Below are 13,013 nucleotides of genomic sequence, written 5' to 3' on the forward strand. Positions count from 1 at the left end.
CCTATTTTTTTTTGCGGTCCCGGTTCTGTGCATTGGCCCATACTATAGCATGTGCTCTATACAATGCGCAATTACGGCCGGAAATGCACGGTCATGTGCATGAAGCCTTATTCCACTGTCTGTAGGTAAACAAGAAGAGGATGGCAGAGGAAGTGGAGTAAACCATGACTAAAAGACCACACTACACAGGGTTTTATGTAGTCCGTAACCATGGAGACACATGATCTGCATAGGAGCTGCAGACACAAAACAGTTGATATTTACACAATTTGCAAAGTTGTTACATTTTTATTTTAGATGCATGGGAGTAAGGCTGGATTCACACGAGCATGTTCGGTCCGTAAAGGACGGAACGTATCTCGGCCGCAATTCCCGGACCGAACACACTGCAGGGAGCCGGGGTCCTAGCATCATAGTTATGTACGACGCTAGGAGTCCCTGCCTCTCTGTGGAACTACTGTCCCGTACTGAAAACATGATTACATTACGGGACAGTTGTCCGGCAGCGAGGCAGGGACTCCTAGCGTCGTACATAACTATGATGCTAGGAGCCCGGCTCCCTGCACTGTGTTCGGTCCGGGAATTGCGGCCGAGATACGTTCCGTCCTTTACGGACCGAACATGCTCGTGTGAATCCAGCCTTATCGTTGGGCAGATTGTAAAACATGTGGAAGTTGGGAGTGAGGATCCTCGTCTTGGTGGCGTCTTTTTGGACAACTGTATCAGCTGGACATCATCAGAATGGCTTTTCAGCATCCGGATGACAGCAAGCATAGATGTTGAAAATCGTGAGGAACAGTAATAGAATTTGGAAATTTGCAGAATAAATAAGTTTAATTTACATAAAAATCACTCTAAAGATTTGGGTGTTGATTCATAATCGATGGTATGGTAACAGATAACGGGATAAGTGGTTAGTGATGACAATTTGGCAGCATTTACCCCTATCACATTTTAGCGCTCAGTGTCTGCTGGTTTGCAGCGTGTTACACAATGACAGCTGCTGTGATGTTTTCATACATCTCTATTTATCCCAAATCAGCAATTACGTCTCCAAATCACCAATTATTTCTTAATTGAAAGGTTAAATATACAGCATTTGTGCGGCTCGTCTTGATTGGCGCCATTATTTCTTATAATGAAGCGGAGGGACGCCAGCGATCCTTCCTGACAATCAACGTAATGATGCAACACAACCCCTTAGTATTACCAAATTACGACGATGGCTGCGGAGGATTATTGATGTGACTTCCTACATTGTATCCGTCTCTATATTATTTGCTGGTCTTTGTCTATTAAACAAAAAAAAACCTCCGGCGATCAGCCGTCATTGCCCAAAGGTCCTTTTACACCGGCCCATTTTGGCCGTAACAACGAGTGCTAATAGCAACGCACGTTTGCTCCTTTTACAAGCAGCTAGTATGGGGACGAGCCCTCGTTACTCTGATCGCTCGTCCTCATACATTTCTTTCATGTCGGCAGCGCGTCTCCCTGTTTACACATGCGCTGCCGACAACGACAATATTCTAGGCTGCATAAACGTTACAATCAGCCGATGAACCAGCATTTGCACGTGCATCGACTGATCGTTGCCCAATGATTGTGATCGAGTGTTCTGTGAACGCTCATTTGCCTAATAATTGCCCCGTGTAAAAGGGCCTTTAGGGTGGATTCACATGCGACAGATTTTGTTGCAGAAATTTCGGCGAATGAAAATCAGTTCCGTTCATCTGTTTTTGCAGCCGGTGCAGGGATTTCTGCAAGTTCCATTTAGATAAATGTAACCGATTTTCAGTCGCAGAAATTTCTGCCGCATCAACCTAAGGCCAAACGCACACGAGAAAATCTGCATGAAAGCCGCAGATAAAGGGTAAGCGTAAACACTGCGAATTTTCCACAACAAATTTAGTTGCGGAAAATCCACAGCATAATACAGTAGCGGCAGAGCGGGTGATATTTGAACAAATCTCCTTCACACGCTGCCTAAATGATAAGCAGATAAAACGCTAAGAAATTTACCTGCGGTGCGTTTTTTTAATCCGCAGCATGTCCAATTGTATTTTTGGAATCGCTGTTTTTTTGTTGCAGTTTTTCCCTATTGAATTCAATCGGGAGGTAAAACCTGCAACAAATAGCAGAGGTTGCGTTTTTTTGCGGTGGAAAAGCAACTCAGAAAAATAAATAAATCTTATACTTACACAGAATTTTGTGTTTCGTCCAGGCCGCCTCCTGGGATGACATGCCATGTGACCGCTGCAGCCATCAAATGGAATGAAACGTCATCCCAGGAGGCCGGGCTGCAGGACGTCAGAGGAACGCGTCGCAACTGATTCGAAAGTATGAAACTTATTTTTTACATGCAGTTTACCGCAGTGGACATTCCGGCTGAAAAACTGAAATTTGGTGCAGTTTTTTGGCCAGGATTAGATACGGCGACCAGGGTAGATACCATGTGTACTTTAAGGGTATGTGCACACACACTAATTATGTCCGTAATTGACGGACGTATTTCGGCCGCAAGTACCGGACCGAACACAGTGCAGGGAGCCGGGCTCCTAGCATCATAGTTATGTACGACGCTAGGAGTCCCTGCCTCTCCGTGGAACTGCTGTCCCGTACTGAAAACATGATTACAGTACAGGATAGTTGTCCTGCAGCGAGGCAGGGACTCCTAGCATCGTACATAACTATGATGCTAGGAGCCCGGCTCCCTGCACTGTGTTCGGTCCGGTACTTGCGGCCGAAATACGTCCGTCAATTACGGACGTAATTAGTGTGTGTGCACATACCCTAACACTGCATATCCACCCTGTGTAAACATACACAGGTAATTCCACAGGTAAAATCTGCACTTAAAGAGGCTTTGTCACCAGATTTTGCAACCCCTATCTGTTATTGCAGCAGATCGGCGCTGCAATGTAGATTACAGGAACGTTTTTATTTTTAAAAAACGAGCATTTTTGGCCAAGTTATGACCATTTTTGTATTTATGCAAATGAGGCTTGCAAAAGTACAACTGGGCGTGTTTACAGTAAAAGTACAAGTGGGCGTGTATTATGTGCGTACATCGGGGCGTGTTTACTACTTTTACTAGCTGGGCGTTCTGATGAGAAGTATCATCCACTTCTCTTCAGAACGCCCAGCTTCTGGCAGTGCAGATCTGTGACGTCACTCACAGGTCCTGCATCGTGTCGGCACCAGAGGCTACAGTTGATTCTGCAGCAAAATCAGCATTTGCAGGTAAGTAGCTACATCGACTTACCTGCAAACGCCGATGCTGCTGCAGAATCATCTGTAGCCTCTGGTGCCGGTGTCCTCGCTCGTCTGACACGATGCAGGACCTGTGAGTGACGTCACAGCGTGATCTCTCGAGAACACGGCTGTGTCTGCACTGCCAGAAGCTGGGCGTTCTGAAGAGAAGTGGATGATACTTCTATACACAACGCCCAGCTAGTAAAAGTAGTAAACACGCCCCGATGTACGCACATAATACACGCCCAGTTGTACTTTTACTTTTCAACACGCCCAGTTGTACTTTTGCAAGCCTCATTTGCATAAATACGAAAATGGTCATAACTTGGCCAAAAATGCTCGTTTTTTAAAAATAAAAACGTTACTGTAATCTACATTGCAGCGCCTATCTGCTGCAATAGCAGATAGGGCTTGCAAAATCTGGTGACAGAGCCTCTTTAACCCCTTCCCGACATATGACGTATCAATACATCATAGCCGGGTAGGGGATGTATGGAACGGGCTCAAGAAGTGAACCCGCTCCATACGATGCGGGTGTCGGCTGTATGTTACAGCCGACACTTCAGAGTAACGAGCGGGATCGCAATCCCGCTCATTTAACCCGTTAAATGCCGCTATCAGTAGCGACCACGGCATTTAAATAGTTAGAAAGAGGGGGACGACCACCCCCCAGCAGCTCATCGCACCCCCCGCAATGCAATCGCGGTGTGGCGATGGTTGCCTGGGGGCCTAATGAAGGCCCCCAGGTCCGCCATCTTTGTGCTCCTACTAAGCCCGGCCTCTGGCAGGGCTTAATAGAAGCCTGTCAGAAAGACGATATAATGCAATACATTGGTATTTCAGTATATTGTGCAAGCGATCCAACGATCGCAGATTGAAGTCCCCTAGGGGGGGGGACTAATAAAAAAAAAAAAGTAAAAATTTGTAAAATAAAGTTGTTTTTTTATGTAAAAAAAAGTATTAAAATTAAGTTAAAAAAAAAACCTTTTCCCACTAGAGCATAGTAAAAAAACAAAATAAATAAACATAATTAATATCGCCGCATCCGTAAAAGTCTGAACTATTACAATATATCCTTATTTAACCCGCATGGTAAAAAAATATAAATTGTAAACGGCAGAATCGCTATTTTTTCGTCACATCTCCCGCAAAAAATGAAATAAAAAGTGATCAAAACGTCGCAGGAACCCTAAAATTGTATCATTAAAAACTACAGCTGATCCCGCAAAAAAAAAGCCCTCATACCACTTTTGCGGCCGCAATTTCCCCAAAAATCCACGGGAGAATTGCGGCCCCATTAATTTCTATGGGGCCATGCACACGACCGTAGTTTTTACGGTCCGTGCATGGCCCGGGAGCCCGCACCGCAGAAAGAACGGGCATGTCTTATTATGGCCGTCTTCTGCGGGCCGGGCTCATTTAAAATAATTGCCGCGGCCATGTCTCGCGATTTGCGGGCGGCTCGCGGCTGACAGTCCGCAGCCGGCCGACCGACCCGAAAATCACGGCCGTGCATATGGCTACGGTCGTGTGCATGAGGCCTTTATCAACAGAAAAATAAAAAGTTATGGCTCTCAGAATTTGGCGACACAAAGTACATTTTATTTTTTACACTTAGTTCTTTACTTGTAAAAATAGTAAAATATAGAAAAAACTATATATATTTGGTATCGCCGTAATCGTATTGACCCGCAGAGTAAAGTTAACATGTTGTTTTAATTGCACGGTGAATTCCGTAAAAACTAAGCGCAAAAAAACAACGGAGGAATTTTTTCCCGTTTCCTAGTACATTATACGGCACAATAAATGGTACTACGAAAAACTACAACTCGTCCCGCAAAAATCAAGCCCTCATAGGAATAGATTGACGGAAAAATAAAAAAAGTTATGGCTTTTGGAAGGTGGGGAGGAAAAAACGAAAATTTAAATCTGAAAGTTGTTTACGACGGGAAGGGGTTAATGTGTAATTAAACGTTTGACGAACTCCTGACATGTCAGAAGTTTTGTTTGGTGGGGGTCCGAGCACTGGGACCCCCCACCAATCGCTCAAACGAAGCGGCAGAAATGCTCGTGTGAGCGCTCAGCTGCTTCGTGTCTATTTGGCTTTTTTCAGAAATCAATGTATCGGAGTACAGGCCCAATAGAAAGTCTATGATCCCGCACTCCGGAAAAAGTCGAACAGACACGAAGCGGCTGAGCGCTCACACGGTGCTTCTGGGGCTTAGTTTCAGCGCTTGGTGGGGGTCTCAGTGCTCGGACCCCCACCAATACAAAACTTACGACATGTCACTATGACAAACGTCTAGTTACACTTCGATGGTGCGACTTTTACATTTTGATGCGGAAATCCGTGTGTTTCTTTACAGACTCGTTAGATACAATTCTGAGGAAACGCAGGATAAATTGACTTGATGCGGATTTTAAAATATGCAGCGCCCGCCCATTCACTGGAGGAAAAATTCTGCAATGTGTAGAGATTACTTGAGGGCTCATTTACTTTGCTGGTGCTGTATTACGCTGCGGATTTCCCACAGATAATACACATCGCAGATAATACACATCATGTGAATTTGGCCAAAGGAAGATTTTGCAAATATGACATCTTCCGGGCACCTTGGGAAGCCTCGTGTGCTACATCTGACCCCTGAGCTGCCAATCATGAAAAGGGCATCCAAGGACACGTCTCCCGGCAGATAAGACCACACCGTCATTAATAATACAATGGTGGCAACACCTCCTGGACCCCCCAGAAGCACACTAGCCGGACAGCAGCATGTAATGTAATCACACAGCCCACACACTGACGCCAGGACGGGACCGCTGCCTGCCCTCAGCCCGGCACACGGAACTGCTTTCTTATGTAAATGCAGACGTAACTCCTCCCAGTGGGCGTGGTCGTGTCCTGTTGCTAGGGGTTGCTATGTATTCGGAGCGGTGAGGCAGCGCTGCGCTTACACACAGAGAAGAGGCTGACGACCGGGTCACGTGAGGGGAAGCGCTTCCGGCTCAGCCTTACGTCAGTTCCGGTGATTGTGACGCACTGGGGTTCGGCGGCAGACGGTGATGGCGGAATGCCGAGAGCCGGATTCTCGTTGGTTCTTCACCCGGGAGCAGCTGGACAGCAGCCCGTCGAGGCGCTGTGGGGTGGAGGCCGACAAGGAACTCTCGTACCGGCAACAAGCTGCCAATCTCATCCAGGACATGGGTCAGCGGCTCAATGTGTATCCTTCTTGTCAGTCATCTGGGGCCTAGTGCCGGCCGGGAAGCCTGCCATGCCGAGTGCTAAGGCGGCGGCGGCTCAGGGGGACTGGAGTGGAGGCGGTTGTATGGTGTAGTCCGGGTGACCGCGTGGGGCAGGGAGGAGGCGTCTGTTGGGCTCTTTGTCCCCGGCTCAGCCCGCTGAGAACATGGCTGAGTGTGCCGGCAACTGAGGCCTCCTCCCTGGTCCTCACACACTGGGGCCTGATACCTCAGGGGACCCCTCACCTGCTCTGTGCCCGTTGAGCCTTACAAATTATTGAGGCAAAGGCCGGAAATAAAATAGAAGCTCCAATAATTCAATATTTCGATAATTATTTATATTTTTCTTCAGATTTTTATATATTTTTATTTTTTATTTTAAACGTATATAAAAAAGGCTCTTCGGATTTTCACCATTGATTTTTTTAAATGAGCTTTATTTAATGATTTTATGCAGTCAGTGCAGAGTTTTTGCACCAGGTTATCGCAGTGGTCCGCCTCCTTCGACACCCCATCTGTTGTGAAACTACAATTCCCAGCATTCCCCGGCTGCGTTTTGCTGCAGTAACAAAGCCTCTGGCTGTCATGGCATGCTGGGAATTGTAGTTTTACAACAGCTGGAGGTTTCTGACTTACGACTATAGTTTCATAAGTTGTTTTTTTTGCAATTAGGGGAGACCTCCGTAAGATAAATATTGTAATTTATTACAGAGCTTTAAATGATTAGTAGGGTTCACTACTGGGCGCCCTTCCCCACACACTGCTGTGTAGATCCTTTATTTCATTTCATCCTATAATGCAAAAGGTTTGGGGTACATTGAGTACCGTCCCACCCACCAGCTGTCCCAGTCCTGGTTGTCAGAGACGGTGGGATTACATCCCAATATTTGATATTGTCTTGCTGAATATTGGATGTGTTTTTTTTTTTTTTTATTAAGATGTCATATGCAGTCAGAAAAACATGGCTAATTTCTTCCTGAACCAGCGACACTCTTGTCCATGGGCTGTGTCTGGTATTGCAGCTCAGCCCTATGCAAGTGAATACCAATTTATATCTTGTGACCAAGAGTGGTGCTGGTTCTGGAAGACGGCAGCCATATTTTTCCAATCTTTGTTTTATTGATGTTTGTGCAGTTGAATTTAATCTATTATTCCCTGTTACCAGCCAGAAAAAGTCCTTTCCCTCCGTTGCTGGGGACTTTTGACTGAAGAGTGGGCATGTTATGGTTTTGTGGTTTTACTTTTTTTTTTGCCATCTTTTGACCAGTTGTCCCCAAACTGTGCTCTCCAGTGGGTGCGAAACTGCAACTCCCAGCCTGGGCCTGTCAGGTCATGCTGGGAGTTGTAGTTCTGTCACCGATTGGCGATTGTTGCTCTAAATAAGCAATTGACTTTTCTGATTTTTGCAGGGCTGTTACGGTTTATGTAAAATCCTTTAGTACCTTGTTCACTTTTCCAGCTTCCTTGCTTATCTCTTCTGAATAAGAGTAGTTTTTTTCTGCAGTTTTGTCTCTTTTGATGGCAATGTTAGCACAGCATGCAGCTCTGTTCCTGGGAAAACGAAGGAAAATCCAGTAGATCCTATTATAAGTCATTATAGCCTTTTATAGATTGCAGTCACAATGCAGATGTAAACAGTCTTAAAGAGGCTCTGTCACCAGATTTTGCAACCCCTATCTGCTATTGCAGCAGATCGGCGCTGCAATGTAGATTACAGTAACGTTTTTATTTTTAAAAAACGAGCATTTTTGGCCAAGTTATGACCATTTTTGTGTTTATGCAAATGAGGCTTGCAAAAGTACAACTGGGCGTGTTGAAAAGTAAAAGTACAACTGGGTGTGTATTATGTGCGTACATCGGGGCGTTTTTACTTCTTTTACTAGCTGGGCGTTCTGATGAGAAGTATCATCCACTTCTCTTCACAACGCCCAGCTTCTGGCAGTGCAGACACAGCCGTGTTCTCGAGAGATCACGCTGTGACGTCACTCACAGGTCCTGCATCGTGTCGGACGAGCGAGGACACATCGGCACCAGAGGCTACAGATTCTGCAGCAGCAACGGCGTTTGCAGGTAAGTCGATGTAGCTACTTACCTGCTGATGCTGCTGCAGAATCAACTGTAGCCTCTGGTGCCTCATAGTTCAGTGCCTGCACGGAAAGGGACGCGGTCACCGCCGCCATCTTGATTTCTATGGATGCGGAGGCACATCCTGTTCATGGGCAACTGTGCATTGAACTGAAGAGCTGTGCTAAGGAATGGGGAATTTAGAGTTGTCTGTGTCAGGTCTTCCACAGGAATATAGGATCAGGCATGTTTGAATCCTGTGCCGATGGGGGACTGTCAGGACAAAAATGTATTGGTTGGCCGACTGTTGTCTAACTTGTATGGGCACCCTAAAGGGGCTTTCTAGTCCTAAGAAATTGTTGGCCTATCCTCAGGACCCATTTAATACCCCTTTAAATCAGGTTAAAGTCCTAAGTAATTGATGGCCTATTCTCAGGATAAGCTTTCAATATCTGATCGGTGGGGGTCCGACGACTCGCACCCCTGCCGATCAGCTATTTTTAGGGGTCTGTGGCGCTCGTACGAGTGCTGCTTCCCTTTCATTCCTTATCTGCTCGTACTGTGAATCGCACACTTACAGCCTTCTCCCTATATAGTAAATGGGAGAAGGCTGTTATACTGTAAAGCGCTGCTACCAGTGTGTCGACAACAGTACGAGCAGTGACAGGGATGAAGGGGAAGCAGCGCTCGTACGAGCGCCACAGACCCTTCAAATAGCTGATCAGGGGGTTCCGGGATTCAGACACCCACCGATCAAAAACTGATGGCCTAACCTGAGGGGAGACCATCAACTTCTTAGGATTGGAAAACTATTTTAACCTGATTTAAGGGGGTATAATAACTTATCACCTGTCCACAGGAAAGGTGAGAATTGTTTGAATACTGGGGGTCCCACAGCTGGGAACCCCACTGATCACGAGAATGGGGGGTCCCGAGTTCCCGGTTTGAACATACAGCGGCAGCAGGCATGCGTTACTGCTGCGCGGTTCAAACAGGGCACCCAGTACCCCGCAGCGGCCAAACCTTTCTTGTGGATAGGTGAGTAGTAATGGTAGGACAGCCCCTTTAAATATATAATGGAGTTTGATACTAGAAGTTTATTATATTCAGAAAGTTGCTATGAATGTGCTGGCAGGGCTGGGAGTGGGGTCTCTCTACAGCCATGTCCTTGATAGCAGTTCACTTCTATAGAAACTAAAGGGGCACAAACGCAGCTGCAGGGAGAACCAGGCTCCTTCTCTGCCTCTCCTTCCCTGGATTCTTCTTATGTGGCGTTTTTCTCAATGTTGGGGGATGGTGACATCTCTGAAAAACGCAGCAATTCAGTCCACTTTCCGCAGCAGGAATTGACATTCTGCAGTATGAAAAATACGCACTGCATGTCTATTTCTGGTCGGAGATTTTACGCAGCATGTGGATGAGATTTGTTAACTCTCCACTTGCTGTAATTCTGGACAGCAAATACGCAGCAATTCTGCTACGTGTGGACAAGCCCTTAGAGCCTTCATTTCCTGTGGCAATAAGGCATTCAGCAGGTTGAAATCCAACCTTTTTGATGGTTCCTTTCCAGACATCCATAATGGTCCTTCCGACTTTCAGCTGTGTATGAGCACATTTAGGGTTCCTTTAATGGATGCTTTGCTATTAGGACATTACTTTAAAAACAGTGCAAGCCGCAGTCCAGCAGCTGAGAGCAGAACTTACATTGTTTTACATGTTAGCAGCTCTGTATCCTGTCCCTGGATGGAGCAAGTCTCTGTGTACCCCTAAATCTGTGTTCTGCGCTCTCTCAAGTATATTAATTACACTAGAGTGTGGGGGGACTATACGTTATCGATTGATTAATTGAATTTCTTTCATTCTTTTAATCCTTTTAACACCGTCCTGTCATAGTGATTGGTGTCCCTGTAGTTCCTGTGTTGGCTTTATATCTACATAACTAAGTAGGGGAGGATGAATGAAGTTGAGTTGTATGAATCATCTCACGTCCGTCTTCAGAGTATGCGCACGAGAGGTGTGTGGGATTTCTTTATTATTCGCTTTTTCTTCCAGACAAGTTGTTAATTTCCTTAATCAGATTGTACAGATCCCAGCTCACCATCAACACTGCCATTGTTTACATGCACAGATTCTATATGCATCATTCTTTTACCAAATATCACAGAAATGTAAGTACTCAAACCTTTTTGTCTTCCTTTTTCTATTGATGTAAATTGATCTTGTTTTGGTTTTAGATCGTGAATGGTTAAATGATATGTAAAACTCTCAATGTTTTTTTTTTTTATTATTATAAAAAGGTCAGTTAATGTGATTGATGCAACTTTATAAATAATTTTTAGTAAAAATTATTTTTACTTTTTGAGATACAGGTACTCTGTCGTCCCGCGTGTTCAGTGTCAGCGGGTCCTGCATGTCTCTGACACGCAGGATCCACCTGTAATCTATCACATCTAAGTTAAGATGTGATAGATTACAGGTGGAACCTGCGTGTCAGACACGCAGGACCCACTTCTGTTGAACCTTTCAGTGCTGCGGAGCTGACGGAGCAGGATTTAGCAAATACAGCTTCTCTGTATAGAGAATACAAAGCAGCTGTATCTCAAAAAGTAAAAATAATTTTTAATAAAAACTATTTAGAAAGTTGCACCAATCAATTTTTTTTAGGGAATCTTGTTTAGGATGTGTCATAAAAATATTAGTAGGGGGCAACAGCAGCTTTAGGGTATGTTCACACAAACTGTTTTCAGACGTAATTCAGGCGTTTTACGCCTCGAATTACGCCTAAAAAACCGGCTCCATTACGCCTACAAACATCTGCCCATTGCTTTCAATGGGTTTTACGATGTTCTGTTCCCACAAGGTGTAATTTTACGCGTCGCTGTCAAAAGACGGCACGTAAAAAGATGCCCGCGTCAAAGTGGTGCATGTCACTTCTTGGGACGTTTTTGGAGCCGTTTTTCATTGACTCCATTGAAAAACAGCTCCAATTACGTCCGTTAAATACGCTGCAAAAAACGTCTGAAAATCAGGAGCTGTTTTCAGGCGAAAACAACTCCGTAAATTCAGATGTATTTTGGTACTGCGTGTGAACATACCCGTATCTTGATGTCCTGTGATGTGTGGTTATATTTGGGCTCACCACCTTCCCCCAACGCGCCAAAAACATGCTGATCGGTAATTGGCTTTTTATGACATTGACCCCTTCAAGTTTCCCAGTCAAACTTGCTTGGGATACCCATAGGGGACGGAGATGTGAGTGGTGATTTCTGTACAATATTGTGGAATATGTTGGCACCACAGAAAACGAACAAATTATTTCATAATTCCGTTTTGGCGGGGAGTAAACTTGCCGTCTTTCTCTAGCGAGAAGCCATTTCTCTTGGGTGCTGGGTCCTTACATATGTGTATGATGTTTGTTTCCATTGAAAGTCTGAGTGTTCAATACATGTTCAAAATATTGATTGACCAGGTTCATCGTGGTTTTATTTTCCTTGTTGTAACGATAATGTTAGGCGATGTTTGCATCTGCGTCGGAGCCTCCGTTGCAGATTTTGTCAAATTAATTTTTTTCCATCCAAACAACGGACACCTCGGCAGAACCAGACGGACCCCATTAAATAGGGTCTGTCGGATCCGGCATAGCGTTGTGGCTTCCTATATAAACAGAAGCCACCATGCTGAGGTGTACATCAGATGGCTTCATATGTTGGCATTGTATAAATTCTTGCTTCCTCTGAGTTGGCCATACCTTTGATATCTGTCAGCCTAACGCTCTCAGCTGACCGTTATTCCTCCTCTTTACTCGGCCAAGCGTGCGTCTGTTCTCAATGGGGAGAGGGGAATAATCCACTGCTGGTTGTGGCTATTCTCCCATGGGAACAAGGGATTGGGCATGTTGAAATCCAACATGCTCCATCCTTCTTTCCCACAACATCTGTCATCGGGGGAGAGTCCACGTTGGATTGTCGGCCAAAATGTCTGTTCTTTTCCATTATAAATTTTGAGTTTAAATATCTTTACTATTGGAAATTCACTGTTGGGGATTAAAGTTAAAGAGGCTCTGTCACCAGATTTTGCAGCCCCTATCTGCTATTGCAGCAGATAGGCGCTGCAATGTAGATTACAGTAACGTTTTTATTTTTAAAAAACGAGCATTTTTGGCCAAGTTATGACCATTTTTGTAGTTATGCAAATGAGGCTTGCAAAAGTCCAATTGGGCGTGTTTAAAAGTAAAAGTCCAAGTGGGCGTGTATTATGTGCGTACATCGGGGCGTTTTTAATACTTTTACTAGCTGGGCGTTCTGATGAGAAGTATCATCCACTTCTCTTCACAACGCCCAGCTTCTGCCAGATCACGCTGTGACGTCACTCACAGGTCCTGCATCGTGTCAGACGAGCGAGGACACATCGGCACCAGAGGCTACAGTTGATTCTGCAGCAGCATCAGCGTTTGAAGG

The 13,013-nt window shown here is 45.2% G+C and overlaps 1 protein-coding gene across 4 annotated transcripts in view; it reads left to right on the forward strand.

The window, feature by feature from the left end:
- Window positions 1–6,241: 6,241 nt before the first annotated feature.
- CCNT2 (cyclin T2) overlaps window positions 6,242–13,013 on the forward strand; it is a 50,958-nt gene continuing 44,186 nt past the window's right edge. For 3 of the 4 annotated variants that reach the window (XM_075829202.1, XM_075829201.1, XM_075829203.1), the window contains exons 1-2: window positions 6,243–6,473; window positions 10,643–10,724. In XM_075829202.1, the coding sequence (XP_075685317.1) occupies window positions 6,316–6,473; window positions 10,643–10,724 (240 nt within the window). In that variant the 5' untranslated portion in view covers window positions 6,243–6,315. Of the gene's footprint in view, window positions 6,474–10,642; window positions 10,725–13,013 lie in introns of all 4 variants that reach the window. The other variant, XR_012849459.1, reaches the window with a different exon arrangement.

Source organism: Rhinoderma darwinii, chromosome 6 (assembly GCF_050947455.1).
Source record: "Rhinoderma darwinii isolate aRhiDar2 chromosome 6, aRhiDar2.hap1, whole genome shotgun sequence".
NCBI classification, from domain to species: Eukaryota; Metazoa; Chordata; class Amphibia; order Anura; family Rhinodermatidae; genus Rhinoderma; species Rhinoderma darwinii.